Source organism: Dipodomys ordii, unplaced genomic scaffold (genome assembly GCF_000151885.1).
Source record: "Dipodomys ordii isolate 6190 unplaced genomic scaffold, Dord_2.0 Scaffold64, whole genome shotgun sequence".
Taxonomy (NCBI): Eukaryota; Metazoa; Chordata; class Mammalia; order Rodentia; family Heteromyidae; genus Dipodomys; species Dipodomys ordii.
Window position 1 is genome coordinate 5,632,965 of NW_012267280.1, and position 12,316 is coordinate 5,645,280.

Below are 12,316 nucleotides of genomic sequence, written 5' to 3' on the forward strand. Positions count from 1 at the left end.
GGCCTTGAGCATGCAAGGCAAGCGCTCTACCACTGAGCCACCTTCCCAGCCCCATAAGCTAGATTTAATGGAATGTTTTAGCAGTGTTTAGACATAGGACACGTATACACCTTTTGTACATATGGTGCATACCTTCTCTTTCCAGTTTACAACCATTACTTAAGTTGAACAATCTGAAGCAGGATTTTTTAGTTCCAATGATGTTTCTAGATTGGGAAGTGGAATTCTGATACCTTTATCTCACACCCACTGAAACATTTTTGCAACGAAAGATTCCTTTATTAAATAATCAGCCAAGATATTCCCAAATTACCAAATGGAGAGAATAGCGTCCCCAGTCTTTATTAGCCACACCACTGTGAAGCTATGTCACCTAGTATCTCCTGCTCTCCTTTTGGAAACCCAAGTTGTTCTGTCTCTCATTTTGGACCACCTCCACCCTCAGCTCAAGGGCATGATAGGTATCAAGTGTTTCCTGGATGCATATTTCTTGTTGAAGTAAACCAGCAAAATGCCTAGTTAGCTACCCCAATAGTCAATTTTTTAAGATATTTGTAGTTCTTCAGATTACTGCAAGGAACAGTTCTGAAAAGTGATTTCATACAAATGAATTTTAGGGGGCTGGGAATGTGGCTTTAGTGGTAGCGTGGCATGAAGCCCCAGGTTCAGTTCCTCACATAAACAGAAAAACCTGCAAGTGGTGCTGTGACTCAACTGGTAGGTAGTGCTAACCTTAAGCAAATGAAACTCAGGGACAGTGCCAGGCCCTGAGTTCAAGCCCCAGGACTGGCTGGCAAACACACACACATACACACCATTAAACATAAAATTTTAGAATTCATATGATAATTCCTTGAAATTTTAATTTCAAGATTCAGTAAATGCTCCTAATAATACTTATGACTTCACATAAAAACTGTTAACATAGGACTGGGAAGGTGTCTCATGCCTTACATGCATGAGGCCCTTGGTTTGATTCCTCAGCACCACATAAACAGAAAAAGCTGAAGTGGCACTGTGGCTCAAGTGATAGAACACTAGCCTTGAGCTAAAGAGCTGAGGGACAGTGCCTATGCCCAGAGTTCACAACCTACAACTGGCACAAAAAAAAAAAAAGAAAAAATCCTGTGTAATATAGATGACCTACTTTCCCACTTACTACCCAGCCTGTTCTGTGTTTGATAAAGCAGTGGCAATAGTACTATTAGTGGCTCTGCACTTCATCACGTGTTAATAGTTCACAAGAAGAGGTGAGAATGATTAATGAAGCAGCTACTGATGATAATGGTCCAGTACACTATGAAGAGTTGTACAAATAACAGCACAGTGAAAAAAACTACAAAAAAAAAAACCTTTTTGTTTGAAGCTGGGTGCCAGCGGCCCACGCCTATAATCCTAGCTACTCAGGAGGCTGAGATCTAAGGATCACGGTTCAAAGCCAGCCTGAGCAGGAAAGTCGGTGAGAGACTCATTTCCAATTAACCATCTGAAAACCAGAAGTGGTGCTGTGGCTCAAGTGGTAGAGCGCTTGCCTTGAGCTGAAGAGTTGAGGGACCCTCCTGCATAACAGATGTGGTTGGTTAAACTCAAAAGTATTCTTTTAAGAAACTGTCAGTATGTGGTTGATTTGTAGACCTGCAATTGTATGTGGACTACAGACAGTAAAGAATATGTACTTTAAAGTTACACTACTACAACTATATTATCCAAGTACTTATACAGTATTTTCTGATACTTCTGGACTTGTACTAGAAATATTTTGGTTTAAACTTTGTTTTAGCCACTTAAAATCTGCTTATAGCTCAATAATGCCTCAGATTGATTCCAAGTGGCATTTTCTAACTTAAAAATTAAACACCCTTCCTTTCCCCCCCCAAACCACCTGCTTTTGTAATTTTGTTGGACAGATGTGGTTCTACAGCTCTAGTGATGGTGCAGCTGTGGTGAGCATGATACCTGCCCAACTGGTACCGACCATGCATGTTATGGTCTGACTATGAAATGTAGGTCTACCCAATGGCCTTCATTGGGGGAGATGGTAATTTAGGAGATGAGAAGTAGGTCACTAGAAATATACCTTTGAAGGTTGTGCCAGGTCCCAAGACCCTTATTCTCTGCATCCTGGCATTGCATCATATGCTCCACCAAGCCCTTCTTGCCATAATGGACTGAAACCATTAAAACAGCCAAAAGAAGTAATTTCTCAGCCAGGCACTAGTGGCTCACATCTGTAATCCTAGCTGCCCAGGAGGCTAGAGCTGAGGTCACAGTTCAAAGCCAGACTAGGCAGAAAATTCCCTATGAAACTCTTATCTCCAATTAAACCACTCTAAAACCGGAAGTGGAGCTGTGACTCAAAGTGGCAGAGTACCAGCCTTGAGCAAAAGAGCTCAGGGACAGTATCCAGGCCCTGAATTCAAGCCCCATGACTGACCAAAACAAAATTTCTCCCTCAAGTTTTCTCTGGTAATTTGTCACAGCAACAAGAAAGCAAACTGAAACCATGTCCTGCCCTACTGGTTCCAAGGGACCATCGCACATGCAGGACTTAATTGTAACCCCCCAAGCAATGGTGGTTTTTCCAGCAGTGGCTGTGAGGATATTGAGTCACACACACACACATTTTTTTTTTTTTAAGATACAGACATTTAAGGTAAGCTGGCAGGTCATAGGCTGGTCAGAGATAATATAACAGCAATTCAGTAAATACATAAAGAATATGGATTTTGCAAAAACAATCTGGAAATTGGGTGACTGTAGCTCTTCACAAATAACAAAAGCAGAAATCCCTAAGGAGGGGATTTGGTATCCAGTTATTACAATAAAATATTCAAAATGACTATCTCAAAACTACAAAGCTTACAAACTGAGAAATATGGCTGGCACATACATACACACACACACACACACACACAAAATTGATACAAAATATTACTGAAGAAAGCCAGAAATTGTAATTACAAGTTTAGGTATACTTATAAGGATATGAAGCCCCGAGTCTGTGGCTCTTGCCTGTAATCCTAGCTACTAAGGAGGCAGAGATCTGAAGATTGTGGTTCAAAGCCATCCCAGGCTAGAAAAGTCAGTGAGACTCTTATCTCCAATTAACCCACCCCAAAAAGCCAAAAGTAGAGCTGTGGCTCAAATGTAAGAGTGATACTCTTGAGCACAAAAGCTCAGAAACAGTGACCAGGCCCTAAGTTCAAACCCAGAACTGGCATATACACATGGAAACTATGGAAACCATAGACAATTCAGGGTACCAGAAGAGTGGGATATAAATAGAAATTGCTTTTCATTTTCAGTTCCTATGTTCTCTTCATCCATCACAAGTTCTGGAACTAAAAAGCATAAAAACCACAGGAGGAGTTCAGCAGCAGAATGAGAAGACAAAACAGAACCCACAAACTTGAAGACAACTGAAGTTACTCAGTGTGAGAAGCAGAAATGAGGAAAAATAAAACAGATCCATGTGACACCCTTAAACTTACCAACATATACAATGCACTGATCTCAAGAGAAAGATTAGGCAGAAAAAAATATGTAAAGAAATAATGGCTGAAAACTACCCAAATTTAATAAAGACATTCAAGAATCCCAACTGCAAGCAGGGTAAACAAGATGAAGAGTTCCACATTGATTTCCAGGTGTGATGGCTTACACCTGTGGTAAGGAGGCAGCTATCAAGAAGTCTGAAGGCAGCTCAAAAAAAAAAAGTGGGATACCATCTCAGCTAGATGTGGTAGTTTGTGCCTGTGTTCCCAAGTATGCGGAAGCCCTAGGTCTAGGTCTAAAGCTGGTCCCAAGCAAATATGTGAGAACTTATCTGAAAAATTAAGACAAAAAAATTGATCAGGGGCATAGGATCAAGAGTAGAGGTGCTTGCCTACTAAGTATGAGGCTCTGAGTTCAAAACCTCAGTACTGCAAAAAAAAAAGGTCCACACTGAATAATCTTACTTAAATTTTCAAAAGACAAATCAGGAACCTTAAAATAAGAGAAGCAACAGCTCACGTGTGAAAGGATCCTCAGTAATTTGGCGCTGACTTTTCAGATGCCATGGAGGCCAGGCCAGAGCTGGCTGTCATTTAAGCGGCTGATAAAAAGAAAAAAAAAAAATCAGGTGAGAATTCTATATTCAGTGAAATTAACCATGAATGAAAACAAAATTAGCCATTCTCAGATAAAGAGAAGAGGGTGTCCTATTCTGCAAGAATAAGAAATACAACTGGGGTGGTGGTAAGAGGTCAGCTCACTTGCAGTGCCTGCCCCATGTGGGAGGTCCTGGGCTCCATTTCCAGCACTGAAAAGGGGAGGGAAAAAAAAATAATGCGAAAGCAACTCCTTCACAGAAAACACAAGGTTACTAGGCAGAAATTCAGAGTCATATGAGGACAATGGTAAAGGTAACTGTGCAGGTAAATTTGAAAACAAGTATGCTTTTGGTTTGTACTCTTTTTTGGGGGAGGGGGAGTGAGGGTGGACGGTGAACCCTGCAGCTCAAACTCTAGGCTTGGATGCAGTCCCTTAGCTCATTTTTGCTCAAGGCCAGCATTCTACCCCTTGATCCACAGTGCCACTTCTAGCTTTTTCTGTGATGAATTGGAGATAGGCTGGCTTCAAACCTCGATCCTCAGATCTCTGCCTCCTGGGCAGGTAAGATTACAGGCATGAGCCACTGGTGCCCGGCTGTACTATTTTCCTATAAGACTTAAAAGGCAAGTGATAAGACAGCAATTATAATTGTTAAGGGCAAACAATGTACACACAACAGGAAGTCCTCTTTGATCATGACATGTTAAAGGTAGAGGCAGGGATTTGAATAGCAGCAGAAAGTTTTTACAATACTGAAACTAAATGGACTTAGGTTAAGGTGTTATACCCTACAAGGTAACCATCAAGAAAAACCTAAAAATGTGCAAGGAAGCATAAGAAAAAGTACCAAATAAAGTATAATAAAAAAAATCAAGTGAGACGAAAAAAAGGATCTTGGGGAAAAATGGAGTTTTGTTAGCAACATACCAATGTCAATCTCTTAGCCATAACAACTTATAACAAAAGATATTAATGGAGAAACAAGGCATGTTTTCTATAAATCCAAAATTATATCAAAATAGATACAGGTTGGAAGAGAAAAAGACATAATGGACAGTTTACCTCTTTATTCAGCTACATATAACCAAAAATCAGAACACACCTGCTGTAGATCCTGTCTCTTAAGGCAAGGCCCCCGGTCCTAAATGTGGAGATATAGTTTGGATTCACGTTAGAAAGCAGGAAATCCTTGGGATGTGGCAAGGACATGAGGAAAAATTGACACAGCACGTGAAAGCCTGGGACCAGTACCTGGGTCACGTGCTATGATCTGACATAGATGTCTCTAACATCATGTCACTTTCATTCATTTCAATTTCAAAGGTTTCTTCCAAGGAAGGTCTGGAATCTGGAGTTTTCCTGGAGTTTTCCAGTGGTGCAAGTCCTGTTTCTTCTGTAGTCTGTTTTTCTACTTCAAATTCTCTGAAATCCCACGGAGGTGAAATAATGTTTTTCAGTGTCTTCATTGTATGTACATCAAAGTCATAACACTTTAATTTGTCTTTAATGTCTGCTCCTAAAAAGAATTGAAGTAAGAAATTCCATCATTTAACTAACATTTCCATCATTATACCATTTAAATCAAACTACTTTTTTTTTTTCTTTTTTGGTCAGTCATGGGGCTTGAACTCTGGGCCTAGGCACTGTCCCTGAGGTCCTTCAGCTCAAGTGAGTAGTCTACCACTTGAGCCACAGTGCCACTTCCAGTTTTCTAGTGGTTTATTGGAGCTAAGAGTCTCTCGGACTTTCCTGCCATGGCTGGCTTTGAACTGCAATCCTTAGATCTCAGCCACCTGAGTAGCTAGGATTACAGGCGTGAGCCACAGGCACCTGGCCTTAAACTACTTTTAAGGTAGATAAAAGGACTCTCTACAAGAGAGAAGGAAAAGAATGCCAATTTCTTTCATTTACCACTATTTTTGTCATTCTCCCAACCCCGTCATGGGGCTTAAACTCAGGGCCTGATGCTATCCCTGAGCATTCCTGCTCAAGGCTAGTACTCTACTACTTCAGCCACAACTCCACTTCTGGTTTTCTAGTGGTGAACAGGAGGTAAGTGTCTCACGGACTTTACTGCCTGGGCTAGCTCTGAACCACAATCCTCACATCTCACTCTCCTGAATAGGTAGGATAGGATCACAGTGTGAGCCACCACCACCCAGCTATTTGCTACTATTTTAAAGGAAGCACATGCAGGTGTGATTCTCAAGTGGCTTCACAGCTCCCTGTTTACAAAGCCCCCTGAATACTGGATGAAGCATGTAGGCAACTTTTCCTCCCTGTCCCAGGCAAGAACCATCTGTGGAGCTGGATTCTAGTAGTTCATGCCTGTAATCCTCAGGAGGCTGAGACCTCTCACCAGCAAAATGCCAGACTGGAGATATGGCTCAGGTGGTAGAGTATGTATGAGCCATCAGCAAGGAAGCCATGAGCAAGTACAAGACTCTCTATGTCTGTTTGGAATGGTACTGTTCTACTGCTCATGGAAGCCACAATACATTTCCCACATGCCAACCTTCTGCACAGGTTGGAACCAATACATTGCATCCAATGATTTCTGACATTACCTGAAAATTTCATGCAGTACACCTTAGTAGGTTTGAGGTACCTATCCTTTCAGGATGAGGTACTTTTGACATATAATGACTACAAACCTCCTGAAGGCAAAACACGCAGTGAACAATAACCTGGCAATCTGGGACCACTTCCTCAAGGACAGAGAAAATCTATTTTACTCCAGGAGGCACATCCAGCCCTGGCTTAGCTTCACATTTGAGCCCAACAGGTCTCCCAGAACAAATGAGGAACTTGTGATAGCTGATCTTGACAGATAATTTGGACTGGGAAGTGCCTGGCTGATTAGTAAAGCACACCTCTGGAAGTGTTTGTGAGGGGATTTAGAGAGGATTAACTAGGTAAGAACCAACTTAAGTTAGTAACACTAAAGGCTGGGGGCCTAGATGGAATAAAAGGGAGAAGAAAAAAAGCCAGGAGTTCAGACATCTACTCTATTTCCTGGCCAGCACATGTAACTGCTCTGGTCCACCATGGCTTCTCTACCATGAAGAACTGAAACCACAAGCAAAAAGAAATCCTGCAGTTGTTTCTGTCATGTATTCTGTCACCATGATAAGAAGTCTAACACAAAGGCTGAAGCTACTGAGTAATGGAATTGTTTCAGCCTGGGTTCTTCAGGGTACCAGAGCTTTTTTCAATTTTTTTGGGGGGTGGTCTGGTCATGGGGCCTGAACTCAGGGCCTGGGCGCTGTCCCTCAGCTCTTCAGCTCAAGGCTAGCGCTCTACCAATTGAGCCACAGCGCCACTTCTGGCTTTTTTCTTTTTGCTTATGTAGTGCTGAGGAATCAAACCCAGGGCCTCATGCATACAAGGCAAGCACTCTACCAATGAGCCACCTTCCCAGCCCCTTTTCAAATATTTTTAAGGAACCGAACTATAAGATGAACAGCAGGTCAGACATCCACTTAGGCACATGGAGAGGTAATTCTTACAAATCCCATATAATGACTGCATGGAAAAACAGACCACCATCCACTGCTACAGACACCCTGCCCCTTTTGGCCCATATTCCAGCTTTCCCAATGCTGGGGTCAACACTCAACTTTTTATTACCATCCCTCAGTCTTGCTGGTTACTAGTCTCCCTATAATGGCATAATCAGTACATACTTTTTCTTGGTCTATGAAGTTTCTCCACATCACCACAGGCATCTGCACAGTCGACGCTCAATATGTATTTATGAATATATGGTTCCAGGGAGACCATGTTGAGGAAATATCATGAATGTTCAGCATGCAGAATTCATACTTTTTTTTTTTTGGTCAGTTGTGGGGCCTGAACCCTGGGCCTGGGCACTGTCCCTCCGCTCTTCAGCTCAAGGCTAGCTCTCACAGTGCCACCTCTGGCTTTTTTCTGCTTATGTGGTGCTGAGGAATTGAATCCAGGTACTCATGCATGCAAGGCAAGAACTCTACCACTGAGCCACCTTCTCAGCCCAGAGTTCACATTCCTTTTTTTTTTGTAATGCTGAGTAGATGCCCAAGAGTATGATCTGGCTAGATCATAGGGTAGTTTTTGGTTTTATCTCGGTCGTGGGGCTTGAACTCTGGGCCTGAGCACTGTCCCTCAGCTCTTCAATTCAAGGCTAGCACTCTACCACTTGGGCTACAGCACCACTTCCGGTTATCTGGTGGTTTATTGGAGATAAAGAGTTTCACATTTCTTGCAGAGGCTGGCTTTGAACCTTGATCCTCAGATCTCAGCCTCCTGAGTAGCTAAGATTACAGGTGCTCGGCTCAAAATCTTAAATTACTCAAATTGACCTATTTCATAGGTAAATAGACCCATACAATAGGTCTGAGCACCCAAAACTTGAAAACACAGAGTAGAGTACATTATGGTCATAGAAATTACTATTGTACACATTAATACTGCTCACCGGAAACTACATCCCTTTTCATGCTCCTTATTTTGAATACTATAGATAATTAAGTTTTCCCAGAATGCTGTTTAACTTCTGCAATATACACACTGACTTTCAGCCAATTTAAAAATTTCACTTTATCACTTAAGCACATGATGTACCCCTACTGTCCTTGGAAGGGTTACTCTAACCTTTACCTTGCTTTTAGGTAGCATTTGCTTGGGGGGAGGCATAGAAAATGAAGGACAGAAAAACAGCCAAGTACGCAATGATTTAAACACAAATGGCTAAGCAGGACCAACAGAACTCCCCATCTGCAAAACTTTAAAAATTTTTGTCAAATTTCTTTTGAATTTATTATTTTTTACCATGCTTGTTCAAAACTGCATGTAAAACTTACTAGTTCTTGCATTTTAGGCTCCTCCTTTGTTTCCCCTTCCCATCCTTTCCCATCCTCTCCCTTCCCGCTCCCCCCCCCACCCAAGAATTCTCATTCTTGAATGGCTAGCTTCCTCCCACAGTGACTTTTTTTGGGGGAGGGGGTCCGGTCATGGGGCCTGAACTCTGGGCCTGGGCACTGTCCCTCAGCTCTTCAGCTCAAGGCTGGCACTCTACCACTTGAGCCACAGTACCACTTCCAGCTTTTTTCTTTTTGCTTATGTGGTGCAGAGGAATCGAACCCATGCAAGGCAAGCGCTCTACCACTGAGCCACCTTCCCAGCCCCCCACAGTGACTTTTGATGAACAGAATGTATGACTTTCGATTTTCAGAAGGTCTTGTATTCAAGATCCCTTGAGCACATCATACTATGAAAGCTACGATGAAAGCCCTACAAAAGGAGGTCTAGCCACTCTAACTAAGTACCTTCATTCATGGGGAAGTCCATCAAACCGAGCTGAGGGTCTATTGACCACAGTCCCAGAAGATTCCAGAGAGCTGGGTGCTGGTGGCTCACGTCTGCAATCCTAGCTACTTAGGCTGAAATCAGAGGATCGTGGTTCAAAGCCAGCCTGGGCAGCAAAGTCCATAAGAGTCTTTTCTCCGATTAACCACCAGAAAATCAGAAGTGGAGCTGTAGTTCAAAGTGGCACAGTGCTAGTCTTGAGCAAAAGAGCTCAGGGACAGCACATAGGCCCTGAGAGCCCCATGGATAATCAAAACAAATTCCAAAGAGACCAGCAGAGCACTCCCAATGACCCATACACATTGTTGTTTGAAGCCACATTTTTAGAGTTGCTTCTTACATAGCAAATGTAATGGATAACTTTTAGTAGCATGCTCAACAGTGTTTGAGAAATTGTACCCATTTGTAGCCCCTTAAATCACACAGAATCTCCAGTTGTTCTACGTTAACCCAATGCTAAGTATTGTCACAAAGTTTGATTCAGGCATTCTGAAGGATGTGTGGCAATTTGTCATTCGAATGCCAACTCCATTCCCAAACAAGTAAATGCTGCTGCTGAGTGCCTTTATGCTCTATAACCAGATGCCCTCTTTGTAAAGCTCCTCTTCAAGCACACGCATGCTTGCATATACATGTGCACACATGCACTATTCCTGAGCTTAGGACCTGGGTGTTGTCTCTGAGCTCTTTTACTCAATGCTAGCAACCTACCACTTGAACCACAGCTCCATTTCCAGTTGTTTTGGTGGTTAATTAGAGGTAAGTCTCAAGGATTTTCCTGCAAACCACAATCCTCAGATTTTAGCCTTCTGAGCTACAGAGCCAGTTGTTTTTTTGGTGCCAGTCTTGGGGTTTGAACTCGGGGCATGGGCACTATCCCTGAGCTTTTTCTCAAGGCAATTGCTCTATCACTGGAGCCACAGTCCCACTTTTGTTTTGGGGGGCAGTCAATTCAAAGTAAGAACCATGGACTTTCCTGCCTGGGTTGGCTTTGAACCATGATGAGAAGATTACAAGTGTAAGCCACTGGCACCTGACCTGGCTAAGGTACTTTGTTCCATCTTTTCTAAGCAACCTCTATGATTCGGTGTCCCAGACATGAATCCCCTGTGCCCTGAGCCATGTCTCCCTGTCAATGCCATGTCTCATAACAGAATTTTTAGTTAACAAAAGTTCTTAGTGATATTAAATATCAACTGGTCATTTTTCCCACTGAACGTATTTTATGTTCTTAAATCTTTGCCTACACTAGATCTCAAGATTTCATCTCAATGTGCCCTTTTGAATCTAAGAAATTCCACAAATACATCAAATCTATTCAAACCTACCCTATTACTTATCTACAAAAATAAGGGTTATATGCCACTGAAAGTAAACTCAAGGCACCTAATGTCAAGATTGCTATTATTTTGTGCCACATATTACAAAATAGGAAGGCCAGAACCCTTCACTTACTAGAAAGTATCTATTTTTTTGTTGGTTGTGGGGCTTGAACTCTGGGCCTGGGCGCTGTCCCTGAGCTCTTCAGCTCAAGGCAAGTGCTCTACCACTTGAGCCACAGTGCCACTTCCAGGTTTCAGGTGGTTAATTGGAGATGAGAGTCTTACAGATGTTCCTACCTGGGCTGGCTTTGAACCGCAATCCTCAGATCTAAGTCTCCTGAGTAGCCAGGATGACCAATGTGAGCCACTGGCGCTTGGCTTAGAAAATATCTTCAAGATTGGTTTCTTTTACTATTTAAGTAGACTAACTCCTCTGTATCACAATGAGTCACACATACTCTGTTAACAGCGTTCTGTGTGCACCAAGTTCTTAACATGAAATGAGTCACTAGCTTCCATTAACACTTCCCCAACAAAGAATGCAACCTGATTCCAGGAAGGTTCTAGAAGCATTGGCTCTTGTCCTCTATGATCCTGAGTATACCAGAATATGAAGAAGGCAGGGTTGAAAGCCCTACAATGGGAGGACCTGCCATCCTAGGACGAGTGAGTCTATAACAGATCATCAACCCAAATGAGCATCTGCCAATGACAGCTATCTGAGAAAACCCAGAATCTCTTGACATCACTGTAGTTAGAATGTTGGAATGATAAATCTAGAATCTTGGATTAAAACTTAAGAATCTCAAACAGATATACAGTAATTGAAAATGAAGAATACAATGCCAGTAAGAGTGATTATTATCTTACCAATATAAGCTTCAGAATCACCAATGTACATTTCAATGCAATGACCAAGCATTGTAACAGAAAAGGTATCATCTCGCCTAAGACCAAGGGCCTGCCAAGAGAGATTGAGCATGATTATCAAAAATGTAGTACATTCTCTCCTCTTTAAAAATACTCCCACGCAGATTCATTTCAAAGTATTTAGGGGATCCAGGGTGGGATGATGGCAGTATTGATGGGGATACAGCTGTAAGACTGAGATTGATGAGAGGGGGTGATGGTCAAAGAGGTTCATCATACTATTCCATTGGCATACTTGAATTCTATTCAAGAGCTTAAAATGCTGTATTTCCACCAAGTGTATACTCTGACACTTAGTAAATTATATGATACTCAAAATATACATATTTGAAAGATATAAGACAAGAAAACTGGCATTGTCATAGCTCAAGATACTCAATCACAGGGACACCTTTAAGACTCAATGTACAGAGGGAAAAAGAGTGAGCAAATACAGTCATTATATTCAATGTACATTATGTAAAAACAGAAGTATGTAACGAGGTTAGGGATGGGATGAAGATGGGGAGAACAATGGAAGAAGTAATACTAATCAAGATGTACTGTACTCATCATGTGACCTGTGGAATTGAAACCTCGTTTGTACAACCACTTAGTTTTTTAAAAGATTCCATGTAGCCTGA

At 42.0% G+C, this 12,316-nt stretch overlaps 2 protein-coding genes across 3 annotated transcripts in view; both read right to left on the reverse strand.

Annotated features, from left to right (window-relative positions):
• Nucleotides 1-2,120, reverse strand: part of Upf3a (UPF3 regulator of nonsense transcripts homolog A (yeast)) — a 20,945-nt gene extending 18,825 nt beyond the window's left edge. The window contains exon 1 of the mRNA XM_013022708.1: nucleotides 2,078-2,120. Within this exon, the coding sequence (XP_012878162.1) occupies nucleotides 2,078-2,120 (43 nt within the window). The remainder of the gene's footprint in view (nucleotides 1-2,077) is intronic.
• A 2,518-nt stretch (nucleotides 2,121-4,638) lies between these two features.
• The window catches only part of Cdc16 (cell division cycle 16), a 32,457-nt gene continuing 24,779 nt past the window's right edge, over nucleotides 4,639-12,316 (reverse strand). Inside the window, exons 17-19 of one of the 2 annotated variants that reach the window (XM_013022914.1) lie at nucleotides 11,634-11,724; nucleotides 5,347-5,611; nucleotides 4,639-5,236 (exon numbers count right to left, since the gene is read on the reverse strand). In XM_013022914.1, coding sequence (XP_012878368.1) covers nucleotides 5,352-5,611; nucleotides 11,634-11,724 — 351 coding nt within the window. In that variant the 3' untranslated portion in view covers nucleotides 4,639-5,236; nucleotides 5,347-5,351. Of the gene's footprint in view, nucleotides 5,612-11,633; nucleotides 11,725-12,316 lie in introns of both variants that reach the window. The other variant, XM_013022913.1, reaches the window with a different exon arrangement.